Raw genomic sequence first — 14,593 nt, forward strand, 5'->3', positions numbered from 1 at the left:
AGATGGCAAGCATGAGCAAGAGGCAAAGAGAACAGCAACATCCAAGTACCTGTAGAGATCCAGACAGGCCCTGAATTTCCAGCTCAATGGCAAGAACAAGATCCATGCAAATAACACATATGGTCTACTAGTCATCAGATACCCAGCTGGGATAATAACCTGGCCAAGAGAGGAGATGAATACCATGGATATCATGGTGGATTCTATCTGAAATCTAGTATCCAAATGATACACTAGCTGGAAGGAAAGAGATCAGGCCTTAATGAGTGTTAATGCCACAGTGCTGGATGAAATAAGGAGCATCCACAAATACATCACGGAGATGAATTGCTAAGGGAATGCTGGAGACAAGAACAAGTAGAGGGTACAAACAAGGAGGTTACATGGCAAGATAAACCACTCAATGGGATGAACCTTCAGTAGATAGTGGATGTGGCTCACATTATGAATTCCTACCAGTGGTTGGAAAAAGCAGAACTGAAAGACAGCACAGAGGCACTAATTCTAGCAGCACAGGAACAGGCACTAAGCACCAGATCAAAGGAAGTGGGGTTCTACCACACCAGGCAGGGCCCAAGATGCAAACTGTGCAAAGACACCTCTGAGACAATCCAGCACATAGTTAATGGGTGCAAGATGCTAGTTAGTAGAGCACAAAAATATATAGACCGGCAATGTTGCTGAGGATACATGGCTAACTGGGTGAGTTACTAAAGTTAGAACTACCAGGAATTCAAATTTAAGGTCAACAATTTATTTTCCAGTTCAGCTATTTTGGCCTATATTATGAAGTTCTCTTTGAATTCCTGTCAATTCTCCCTTTAGTGAATAACCTTGAAAAGATAATGTTTTACTTTTTAATATATATTTAACTTGTTCTATGAGTCTATATTATTATATAAGAATATGTACATGCCCAGGTATAATGCTGTACATCATTTACAAATCATAAAAGCTTATGGCCTCCCAGAGTAACCTCTACCTCACATTAGACATGTGCAAATCATTTCGGTTCGAATTTAAATTTGGACACATTTCGGCAATTCGGACATCCAGATGTTTCCGAATTTCTGAATTGCCGAAGTGCTGAATTGCCGAATTTCGGAAGTGCCGAACCGAATTGCCGAAGTGCCGAAATTTGGAAGTTCCGAAGTGCTTCGGATTTCTGAAAAGTGGCAAAACAGGAGAGGAAGGGAAATTTAAGGGAATGATGACAGGAATTTAACCCTATCCCTAGCACTAAATCTACCCCTAACCCTAGTAGGGTTCAGGTTAGGGGTAGGGTTAGGGTTAGGGGCTAGAGGTAGGGTAGGGTTAGAGGTAGGGGTAGTGTTAGGGGTAGAGATAGGGGAGGGTTAGGGGTAGGATTAGGGTTTTGGGGTAGGGTTAGGGAATTGCTGAAGTTTCGAATTCCCAAAGTGCCAAATTGCCGAACCAAATTTTTTGTCCATGCACATCCCTACCTCACATACCTGTCCCTTGCTCTCTCCTAAAGGGCAGAACTCTACTCTTTCCTCCAGCTCTGCTTCACTCCCACCTTATTTAATTTCTATTTACTGTTTTGTTGTGTTTTTGTAATTGTCCTATTTATAGTTAAATCCCCCCCCCCCTTTAATATTATAAAGCTATAGTTAAACCCCCCCTCTTATAATATTATAAAGCACTACGGAATCTGTTGGCGCTATATAAATGCCAATAATAATAATAATAATAATAATAACATAATTTTAAAAAACTGCCCTAGACTCAGTAGTATTTTATAACTTTGTAAGGATGTCACATTCAAACATGCACAGACTACATTATCACTATTCAGACTTTTATCCAAAACTTCTTTATCTGTGTTCATAATAAACTGGTATTCAAAAAAAGTCTGCTCTTAATGAACCAAAGCCCAACCATGGGTAGAAATCTCTCTGACAGCAAGTATTAAAATGTTGAATAAGGCAGCAGTTACCTCTATCTTTGCATCTTCTTTTGCAGCATTTGCCTGTGCGAGTTGTTTCGATAGCAATTGAATTACCTCTTCTTTTTCTTTTACATAATCTGTAACATCCAAGTACTTGTGGTGCAAGTCTTGAAGTAAACTCTTGTGATGTTGAATCTGAAAAAGTCATTAAAAGTGTAATGATGTGTTCTACAGCAGTTGTATTTGCATAACATTATTTTAGTACTCCTAATGTTTTGCTGGGATATTTCATCTATATTAAATATTTATCTTGAGTTATTTTGACGTTTCAAAACGTATAAAACATGAAACTATTTTTATTTTTTTTCAAACATGCACCAATAATCCCAATTGTCATGCAGATCTTTTCCTTAAATTGAAATGTTGTTATGCGAATTCAGCCTTTTTTTTTTTGGCTCTTTCTGCTACTGAGTTTTAGCTAGTTACACATTTAAATAGAATATGTTTAACAAGTGTATCAAAGAAAGTCTACCAACCTTATAAGTAAATGTAACAATGCTAAATATGCAGCAAAATACCAACAACTTTTTTTATTCACAAATGCAATACCTTCATGAAAATGTGTGAATAAAAAAGAAAGTTAGAAGAATTAGATGCATTGTATTTTTTTTGCTAGGATAGGCAGCATTCCAAGAAGGAAAACACAATGGGCTTGTATACAACCTTGTGGGTACATAGCGGTTATAAAGTGTTGATATTAACTACAACCAGTAGCATGTAGTTGCTAAAAATCACCAACAGATATCTAAACTTTCTGCAATATTTGTAATTATTTAAACTATTACAAATAACCACTTCAGCAGATATAAACCACTTGCATACTGTCGGCTTGCTTGCAGAGAGAGAAACACACACCTACGCATGCACACATCACCCCGTGTATCCAGTGGGTACAGGGAAATAGCAGCTGCACAATAAAACTTAGCGACATGTCTGCAACAAGACGTTTTGTTTCAATATGATGTATAAGGTTAGCTGCCGTTAATATCTTTACACCAGGCCATAGGCTGGTGCTAAGTTGTTTGAGTTAGGGGCAGCCACTAAACTGTAGAGACAGGGTTGGGTCAAGTGAAGTGTCAGCCGGTAGTTAGTGAGTGGCTTTCAGTAGTGACTGCCTGTAACTCCTGGTCTCTAATGTAAATAATTTTAAAGTTGGTAACCAGCCGCTACTTGCTAACAGTAGAGACAAGCATTTTAGTGAGAGGTGGTTAGATGATGATAAGTAGTAATATGGTTGTAAACAAGCACTTATACTGGTAACAGATAGGAATGTATTATTGCATATAGTGCTAGTAGTACTCATTGGAAGCAAGACAGTCTCATGTGCTTATCATCTCTGGTATATGTTTTAAACAATAGTTTGTGTTTTGGAAAAATTCAGATTCAGATACTGGGTTAGATGCAAAACAATAGAGAATTTCATACTTACATACTTGGATTTATAGAGGATAATAATAATAATAATAATAATAATAATAATAATAAAAAAAGCAAATAGCGCTATTCGTAGGTGATACAGATCACTGTTGTGTTTTGAAGCACTGCATTCAATAGTCATATTAAAGCTGATCCCCAAGACACTCTAACCTCAGTTTAATATTTTTGGATAAACGTTTTTCAAATAATTTTTTTTCCAAATATTAAAATATCAAAACATATATCATCAAAAGTATATCAATGTGTTAAAATATATTTCCAAATATGAAATCATTTTAAAACGGTATACAAAATATTAAATCATTTTAAAAGCATATAAAAAATATAAAAAATAGATATATAAAGGCAAATTAAGATATGATTGACTAGAAATTCTAAAATGCATTTGTTATCCAGTTCACCTTAAAATGCACAGATACACCACAGAAAGACTGATTTCCAGTCAAAAAATGATCAAAAGCAATTATGCTATTGGGAATTTAATTAATGTGATTTTTCTTTTTTTAAATACACTTTCTACCAATAAAACTCTTTATTTGCAGAACCTTTCTACTGCTGATTTTTCTCATGTGTAAGTGAAATGATATCAACTTTAAATATTTATTAAACATAAACTTAAAATACTTCCATTTTTTATTTAAATATACAAGTGTTTTAATAATGCAGTTTTTTATTTTTGTTGTTGCTGAATGCTGAAAATCTCATCAACTCACATGAATTAAAAACAAACCTGCAATTTTTGTCATATAATCAGATATTTTCAATCAGAAGCTCTTTCTAAGCTTTCAGTCACCGGCAGATTAAATTAAATTCAGAAAAAATAAAAAGTATCTGTATACCTGTTTATCTGCTATACTCAACTTTTCTTCATGATCAATTTCCTGCAATTTCATTTTATGGATAATTTCTTCTTTGCAAGAGATCTGTAAGGTCACAACATCATAATGTAAAAGTACATTTTTTTTTATACAGCATATGAATTTCACGAAAGGACAAAAAGCAATAAATCACAATTCAAGACATGTCAGCATTGCATAAAGTATTCACCTCATTTAAAAGTACATCTTGTTCACTCTGAGCTGTTATCATGTGGGTTTCAATTTTTGCCTCTAATCGGCCATTTTTTTCCAGCATGTCCTGGTAAAGATTTTGAAGTTGTTTCATTTCCTTTTTCTGTTCAATTATTGTCTGCTCCAGTTTCAAAATCTTTGAACAAAAGAATGCAGAATTAGAGCGAGGCTGCACCCAACTCGCTTGGAAAACATGAAAGGCCCTCAACAGTCAACATGAAACAGACTTAATCAATAGAAAACAATTATTAAGTTGCCATAAAATATTTACGTAGACTCAAACACAAAAAAACAAGAATGTATAGTTTTATTTGCAGTTGTTTGAGTATTATAACTCACAGTGTTATGTTAATATTAATACAGTACCACGTGTGTGCATTTAAGGAGCAGCAATACATATTTAACCCTTTGGGTGTTAGTTATAGTTAAAGGGACACTCTGGACTCTAAAAAGCTTTATGTGTGAAGAGTGACACCTCTTTTTTTTCATTTTACAAAAGTGCAGATTTCAATAGTAGCAGGCAACGGGCAACGGGTCTTGTTACTTCCTGGTGGTTTAGCTCAGTGGAGCTAAACAATAGAGGCAGGCAATTGGCCAGAACACCTGCCTTGTAAAGACTCCTCATCGAGCTGCATTGCAAAGTCTGTGTTTGGGCAGCCACAGAAGGTCTCGGCTGGGGAAGAAGGGTGGGGCTTGAGAGAAATTTAGGTTTTGCAAGCAGTGTTTAGACATAACCCAAATAAAAATGCTTAATTAAATGCATGCACGTTTTCATTCGGTGCATATCTACTATATAGTGATTTTTTAATTTTCTATTGGGAAGTTGCATGTCCCTTTAAAATGTTTCTTCTTCACTGGAAGTGAGACCAATTCGGAAAATTTTGCCAGCTCTCTTTCTCTTTTACTACTACACGGTGTAACAAGGGTCTTAGAGATAGGTACGGTAAAAGAAATAAACATTTAAGGATATTTGAGCAGTTGTAAAATTATTGGCAAGAATGGTTGTAAAATTATTAGTACAAATGGTATAGGAGAGAATCTCAAACAGGTCCCCTCCCATTGAAACATTATGGTTGTTAACTGAAACAAGAAGAGTGCCATGCAACTATGATAAAAAAATAAATAAAACGGAGTACCATTTCAGTAGGTACTGAGGAAGTCGTGAAGTGTCTACCAATTTTGACTTCTGGAGGCCTCATTGAAACAAGAATATATTGGGGACGATTTTTCATATTGCCACCAACATTTTCTTGTTTAATTTTCAGCAAGTCTTTGTAACAATTTATTCATGATAAAAGTAAACGCTGTTGTATCCACAGCCACATGTATAATCTTCAAAGCTGCAACAATTTCAGGATACAACTTTAAATATAAACATATATGAAATATTTGTTAATGTATTTAATTTTGTTTTAACCACTTCATGTCTGCATGTGTGGATATATGTATATCTGTATGTCTGCATATCTGAATGTCAGTGTCTGCCTATGCATCTGTTTGTCACTGTTTGTATCTGTATGAGTGTCATTCTGTTTGTATCTGAATGTGTCATAAAGTGTCATACTGTTTGTATCTGAATGTTTGTTATTAAGTGTCTGTGTATCTGCATGTGTGTATGTATCTGTATGTGTTATATGGTGTGTATCTGCATGTATGTCATTGTGTGTTTGTCTTTTTATCTGCATGTGTGTCTGTATAACTGTCACCCCACCACACACACACACACTGTCACCCCCCCTTCACCCTGCCATACTCACAATAACTCCCCCAATCCTGTCACTCACCCATGCCCTACTCACCTTCCATCACTCTGCCATATTCACCCTATCAAGCTCACCTTCTCTAGCGCTGTCACCATCATTCTCCATCACTCTCTCAAACTCGCCCCCTTTCACTCTATCACATGAACCTCTCCAATTCTGTCATACTCATCCCCCCCAACCATGCCACACTCACCCTGTTGGGCATGAATGAAACACATGGAGGGGCCGGTGGTCATGAATGTGACACATTGAGGGGCAGGGAAGAAGGGGGAAAAGTATGGGGGGAGCAGGGCAATTTCCGCACCGGGGCCCCGTGGTTTCCAGTTACGACACTGATTGCATCCCTTTAAATCTCCATTGACTGCAATGCAGTGTGAGCAGGTTTAAATAGATACTTGGGATGTCCCTCAGTCAACACGGGCAATTTGTAGTGGCTGACAGAAAGACTGACAGATTCACTGTACCTATTTAAAACAGTAAATAGATTGAGGCAACATACCACTACACTGTTTTAACATGGGAACCCTTCGGCCTAAATCAGTACTGATATTAGCAGTGGGTTTCCTTAGAGTTAGGGTAAGGCTAGGTTTAGGGGCTAGAGAAAGAGTTAAGGTAAATACATTTCGATCCTAGACATATGAGGCATTAACAACCAGGGCTGATATATTAATCTATTTTGAACTCTTTTTATTTAAATGCACTGGATTTGTAAAATGTATTATAAGTAAAAATTAGAAACAAATGTGCTTTTTTTCAAATTTTTAAAATTTTATCCACACTTCATTTTGTGTGACTTATAAAAATTTTTTGAGAAAAGTTTTGAGAGAGAGAGAGAGAGAGAGAGAGATCCTTAAGATTATGGTGGAACAAACACATAGAGCAAATTCTAGGTTCTGTTTTGGTTCAGGACAACTGCCTCATTTCCTCAAGGGGTTAAATGATGCAGCAATAGCTGCCATATAGTAGTGATTTTATTTCTGCAAATGTCTACATATCAACTATACAGTTTTACAGAAAACCAATGTTTAGGCATTCTTTTTCTATTAACCTAACGTACACAGAAATATATTATCTGAATATAGCTACATTGCAGAAATACTGCAGCAAAAAAAATGTATAATGAGAAGAAAAAAACAGCATAGCAAGTTTTGCCACTGAAACCTCGAGACTCAAAACCTGGGGAAAAAAAATTCTGAGCTGTATTTCTTTTTTATAATTTACAAAAGGTGCGACTCACCTATTTATATAACACTGGGACAATTTAATCAACCCTGTGAAACTGGACAAGTATGTCAAAATGATTGATGGCATTGCTATTTGTAAAACATAGATGCACTGAACACAAACTTACAATGTATGAGTGCCAAAGCTCCCACTTGACCTTGCATTGAAAAACTTCTTATAAAAACCAAAGAAAAAAAGGGACAGTGCCTTGCAACCCCTCCGTCTCTGTATTTCTTTTTTTGTTTCCTGTGCTCTTTTATGGCTAATCTAACATTTTCTTATTTCACACACACACACACACACACACACACATATATATATATATATATAATAAATACACAAGATCCAGCGCACTCTCCTATCTACTAAACAGCAACTTCAATGTTGACAGATTTTATTAGTTTGTAAAAGTTTTTTTTAAAAACACCTAATCTAGGCAAAAAAATGGGGATTTAGTTACATTATATGATCATACATTGCATAAGCCTGCCACAACGTCAATGTACCCCATCTTTGGCAGGTCCTACTCTCACAGTCTAATGTCTGCTCTTATGAGATTAACCACTTACTTGGGAAAAAATTCCATCTGAGGCTCTCTGCAGTACAAGGCTAAATAGGGACCTGAGATGAGGCACCTGTAACAGGGAGGGGTGCAGAACCAAGGAGTTGGCTAGACTCCCAAATATATATAGGAAACATGGGGGGATGGTTGCACTCACCTAAACATGCTTAAATGGGGTGCTGCTGGGGGCCATATTATACAATAAATACACAAGATCCAGCGCACTCTCCTATCTACTAAACAGCAACTTCAATGTTGACAGATTTTATTAGTTTGTAAAAGTTTTTTTTAAAAACACCTAATCTAGGCAAAAAAATGGGGATTTAGTTACATTATATGATCATACATTGCATAAGCCTGCCACAACGTCAATGTACCCCATCTTTGGCAGGTCCTACTCTCACAGTCTAATGTCTGCTCTTATGAGATTAACCACTTACTTGGGAAAAAATTCCATCTGAGGCTCTCTGCAGTACAAGGCTAAATAGGGACCTGAGATGAGGCACCTGTAACAGGGAGGGGTGCAGAACCAAGGAGTTGGCTAGACTCCCAAATATATATAGGAAACATGGGGGGATGGTTGCACTCACCTAAACATGCTTAAATGGGGTGCTGCTGGGGGCCATATTATACAATAAATACACAAGATCCAGCGCACTCTCCTATCTACTAAACAGCAACTTCAATGTTGACAGATTTTATTAGTTTGTAAAAGTTTTTTTTAAAAACACCTAATCTAGGCAAAAAAATGGGGATTTAGTTACATTATATGATCATACATTGCATAAGCCTGCCACAACGTCAATGTACCCCATCTTTGGCAGGTCCTACTCTCACAGTCTAATGTCTGCTCTTATGAGATTAACCACTTACTTGGGAAAAAATTCCATCTGAGGCTCTCTGCAGTACAAGGCTAAATAGGGACCTGAGATGAGGCACCTGTAACAGGGAGGGGTGCAGAACCAAGGAGTTGGCTAGACTCCCAAATATATATAGGAAACATGGGGGGATGGTTGCACTCACCTAAACATGCTTAAATGGGGTGCTGCTGGGGGCCATATTATACAATAAATACACAAGATCCAGCGCACTCTCCTATCTACTAAACAGCAACTTCAATGTTGACAGATTTTATTAGTTTGTAAAAGTTTTTTTTAAAAACACCTAATCTAGGCAAAAAAATGGGGATTTAGTTACATTATATGATCATACATTGCATAAGCCTGCCACAACGTCAATGTACCCCATCTTTGGCAGGTCCTACTCTCACAGTCTAATGTCTGCTCTTATGAGATTAACCACTTACTTGGGAAAAAATTCCATCTGAGGCTCTCTGCAGTACAAGGCTAAATAGGGACCTGAGATGAGGCACCTGTAACAGGGAGGGGTGCAGAACCAAGGAGTTGGCTAGACTCCCAAATATATATAGGAAACATGGGGGGATGGTTGCACTCACCTAAACATGCTTAAATGGGGTGCTGCTGGGGGCCATATTATACAATAAATACACAAGATCCAGCGCACTCTCCTATCTACTAAACAGCAACTTCAATGTTGACAGATTTTATTAGTTTGTAAAAGTTTTTTTTAAAAACACCTAATCTAGGCAAAAAAATGGGGATTTAGTTACATTATATGATCATACATTGCATAAGCCTGCCACAACGTCAATGTACCCCATCTTTGGCAGGTCCTACTCTCACAGTCTAATGTCTGCTCTTATGAGATTAACCACTTACTTGGGAAAAAATTCCATCTGAGGCTCTCTGCAGTACAAGGCTAAATAGGGACCTGAGATGAGGCACCTGTAACAGGGAGGGGTGCAGAACCAAGGAGTTGGCTAGACTCCCAAATATATATAGGAAACATGGGGGGATGGTTGCACTCACCTAAACATGCTTAAATGGGGTGCTGCTGGGGGCCATATTATACAATAAATACACAAGATCCAGCGCACTCTCCTATCTACTAAACAGCAACTTCAATGTTGACAGATTTTATTAGTTTGTAAAAGTTTTTTTTAAAAACACCTAATCTAGGCAAAAAAATGGGGATTTAGTTACATTATATGATCATACATTGCATAAGCCTGCCACAACGTCAATGTACCCCATCTTTGGCAGGTCCTACTCTCACAGTCTAATGTCTGCTCTTATGAGATTAACCACTTACTTGGGAAAAAATTCCATCTGAGGCTCTCTGCAGTACAAGGCTAAATAGGGACCTGAGATGAGGCACCTGTAACAGGGAGGGGTGCAGAACCAAGGAGTTGGCTAGACTCCCAAATATATATAGGAAACATGGGGGGATGGTTGCACTCACCTAAACATGCTTAAATGGGGTGCTGCTGGGGGCCATATTATACAATAAATACACAAGATCCAGCGCACTCTCCTATCTACTAAACAGCAACTTCAATGTTGACAGATTTTATTAGTTTGTAAAAGTTTTTTTTAAAAACACCTAATCTAGGCAAAAAAATGGGGATTTAGTTACATTATATGATCATACATTGCATAAGCCTGCCACAACGTCAATGTACCCCATCTTTGGCAGGTCCTACTCTCACAGTCTAATGTCTGCTCTTATGAGATTAACCACTTACTTGGGAAAAAATTCCATCTGAGGCTCTCTGCAGTACAAGGCTAAATAGGGACCTGAGATGAGGCACCTGTAACAGGGAGGGGTGCAGAACCAAGGAGTTGGCTAGACTCCCAAATATATATAGGAAACATGGGGGGATGGTTGCACTCACCTAAACATGCTTAAATGGGGTGCTGCTGGGGGCCATATTATACAATAAATACACAAGATCCAGCGCACTCTCCTATCTACTAAACAGCAACTTCAATGTTGACAGATTTTATTAGTTTGTAAAAGTTTTTTTTAAAAACACCTAATCTAGGCAAAAAAATGGGGATTTAGTTACATTATATGATCATACATTGCATAAGCCTGCCACAACGTCAATGTACCCCATCTTTGGCAGGTCCTACTCTCACAGTCTAATGTCTGCTCTTATGAGATTAACCACTTACTTGGGAAAAAATTCCATCTGAGGCTCTCTGCAGTACAAGGCTAAATAGGGACCTGAGATGAGGCACCTGTAACAGGGAGGGGTGCAGAACCAAGGAGTTGGCTAGACTCCCAAATATATATAGGAAACATGGGGGGATGGTTGCACTCACCTAAACATGCTTAAATGGGGTGCTGCTGGGGGCCATATTATACAATAAATACACAAGATCCAGCGCACTCTCCTATCTACTAAACAGCAACTTCAATGTTGACAGATTTTATTAGTTTGTAAAAGTTTTTTTTAAAAACACCTAATCTAGGCAAAAAAATGGGGATTTAGTTACATTATATGATCATACATTGCATAAGCCTGCCACAACGTCAATGTACCCCATCTTTGGCAGGTCCTACTCTCACAGTCTAATGTCTGCTCTTATGAGATTAACCACTTACTTGGGAAAAAATTCCATCTGAGGCTCTCTGCAGTACAAGGCTAAATAGGGACCTGAGATGAGGCACCTGTAACAGGGAGGGGTGCAGAACCAAGGAGTTGGCTAGACTCCCAAATATATATAGGAAACATGGGGGGATGGTTGCACTCACCTAAACATGCTTAAATGGGGTGCTGCTGGGGGCCATATTATACAATAAATACACAAGATCCAGCGCACTCTCCTATCTACTAAACAGCAACTTCAATGTTGACAGATTTTATTAGTTTGTAAAAGTTTTTTTTAAAAACACCTAATCTAGGCAAAAAAATGGGGATTTAGTTACATTATATGATCATACATTGCATAAGCCTGCCACAACGTCAATGTACCCCATCTTTGGCAGGTCCTACTCTCACAGTCTAATGTCTGCTCTTATGAGATTAACCACTTACTTGGGAAAAAATTCCATCTGAGGCTCTCTGCAGTACAAGGCTAAATAGGGACCTGAGATGAGGCACCTGTAACAGGGAGGGGTGCAGAACCAAGGAGTTGGCTAGACTCCCAAATATATATAGGAAACATGGGGGGATGGTTGCACTCACCTAAACATGCTTAAATGGGGTGCTGCTGGGGGCCATATTATACAATAAATACACAAGATCCAGCGCACTCTCCTATCTACTAAACAGCAACTTCAATGTTGACAGATTTTATTAGTTTGTAAAAGTTTTTTTTAAAAACACCTAATCTAGGCAAAAAAATGGGGATTTAGTTACATTATATGATCATACATTGCATAAGCCTGCCACAACGTCAATGTACCCCATCTTTGGCAGGTCCTACTCTCACAGTCTAATGTCTGCTCTTATGAGATTAACCACTTACTTGGGAAAAAATTCCATCTGAGGCTCTCTGCAGTACAAGGCTAAATAGGGACCTGAGATGAGGCACCTGTAACAGGGAGGGGTGCAGAACCAAGGAGTTGGCTAGACTCCCAAATATATATAGGAAACATGGGGGGATGGTTGCACTCACCTAAACATGCTTAAATGGGGTGCTGCTGGGGGCCATATTATACAATAAATACACAAGATCCAGCGCACTCTCCTATCTACTAAACAGCAACTTCAATGTTGACAGATTTTATTAGTTTGTAAAAGTTTTTTTTAAAAACACCTAATCTAGGCAAAAAAATGGGGATTTAGTTACATTATATGATCATACATTGCATAAGCCTGCCACAACGTCAATGTACCCCATCTTTGGCAGGTCCTACTCTCACAGTCTAATGTCTGCTCTTATGAGATTAACCACTTACTTGGGAAAAAATTCCATCTGAGGCTCTCTGCAGTACAAGGCTAAATAGGGACCTGAGATGAGGCACCTGTAACAGGGAGGGGTGCAGAACCAAGGAGTTGGCTAGACTCCCAAATATATATAGGAAACATGGGGGGATGGTTGCACTCACCTAAACATGCTTAAATGGGGTGCTGCTGGGGGCCATATTATACAATAAATACACAAGATCCAGCGCACTCTCCTATCTACTAAACAGCAACTTCAATGTTGACAGATTTTATTAGTTTGTAAAAGTTTTTTTTAAAAACACCTAATCTAGGCAAAAAAATGGGGATTTAGTTACATTATATGATCATACATTGCATAAGCCTGCCACAACGTCAATGTACCCCATCTTTGGCAGGTCCTACTCTCACAGTCTAATGTCTGCTCTTATGAGATTAACCACTTACTTGGGAAAAAATTCCATCTGAGGCTCTCTGCAGTACAAGGCTAAATAGGGACCTGAGATGAGGCACCTGTAACAGGGAGGGGTGCAGAACCAAGGAGTTGGCTAGACTCCCAAATATATATAGGAAACATGGGGGGATGGTTGCACTCACCTAAACATGCTTAAATGGGGTGCTGCTGGGGGCCATATTATACAATAAATACACAAGATCCAGCGCACTCTCCTATCTACTAAACAGCAACTTCAATGTTGACAGATTTTATTAGTTTGTAAAAGTTTTTTTTAAAAACACCTAATCTAGGCAAAAAAATGGGGATTTAGTTACATTATATGATCATACATTGCATAAGCCTGCCACAACGTCAATGTACCCCATCTTTGGCAGGTCCTACTCTCACAGTCTAATGTCTGCTCTTATGAGATTAACCACTTACTTGGGAAAAAATTCCATCTGAGGCTCTCTGCAGTACAAGGCTAAATAGGGACCTGAGATGAGGCACCTGTAACAGGGAGGGGTGCAGAACCAAGGAGTTGGCTAGACTCCCAAATATATATAGGAAACATGGGGGGATGGTTGCACTCACCTAAACATGCTTAAATGGGGTGCTGCTGGGGGCCATATTATACAATAAATACACAAGATCCAGCGCACTCTCCTATCTACTAAACAGCAACTTCAATGTTGACAGATTTTATTAGTTTGTAAAAGTTTTTTTTAAAAACACCTAATCTAGGCAAAAAAATGGGGATTTAGTTACATTATATGATCATACATTGCATAAGCCTGCCACAACGTCAATGTACCCCATCTTTGGCAGGTCCTACTCTCACAGTCTAATGTCTGCTCTTATGAGATTAACCACTTACTTGGGAAAAAATTCCATCTGAGGCTCTCTGCAGTACAAGGCTAAATAGGGACCTGAGATGAGGCACCTGTAACAGGGAGGGGTGCAGAACCAAGGAGTTGGCTAGACTCCCAAATATATATAGGAAACATGGGGGGATGGTTGCACTCACCTAAACATGCTTAAATGGGGTGCTGCTGGGGGCCATATTATACAATAAATACACAAGATCCAGCGCACTCTCCTATCTACTAAACAGCAACTTCAATGTTGACAGATTTTATTAGTTTGTAAAAGTATTTTGCCTAGATTAGGTGTTCTTAAAAAAAACTTTTACAAACTAATAAAATCTGTCAACATTGAAGTTGCTGTTTAGTAGATAGGAGAGTGCGCTGGATCTTGTGTATTTATTGTATAATATGGCCCCCAGCAGCACCCCATTTAAGCATGTTTAGGTGAGTGCAACCATCCCCCCATGTTTCCTATATATATTTGGGAGTCTAGCCAACTCCTTGGTTCTG

The 14,593-nt window shown here is 38.3% G+C and overlaps 1 protein-coding gene across 1 annotated transcript in view; it reads right to left on the reverse strand.

Annotated features, from left to right (window-relative positions):
- The window catches only part of LOC134607811 (polyamine-modulated factor 1-binding protein 1-like), a 340,326-nt gene that overhangs the window by 305,237 nt on the left and 20,496 nt on the right, over positions 1–14,593 (reverse strand). The window contains 3 exon segments of the mRNA XM_063450371.1: positions 1,958–2,104; positions 4,246–4,329; positions 4,454–4,612. Of these exon segments, the coding sequence (XP_063306441.1) occupies positions 1,958–2,104; positions 4,246–4,329; positions 4,454–4,612 (390 nt within the window).

Source organism: Pelobates fuscus, chromosome 4, assembly GCF_036172605.1.
Source record: "Pelobates fuscus isolate aPelFus1 chromosome 4, aPelFus1.pri, whole genome shotgun sequence".
Lineage (NCBI taxonomy): Eukaryota > Metazoa > Chordata > Amphibia > Anura > Pelobatidae > Pelobates > Pelobates fuscus.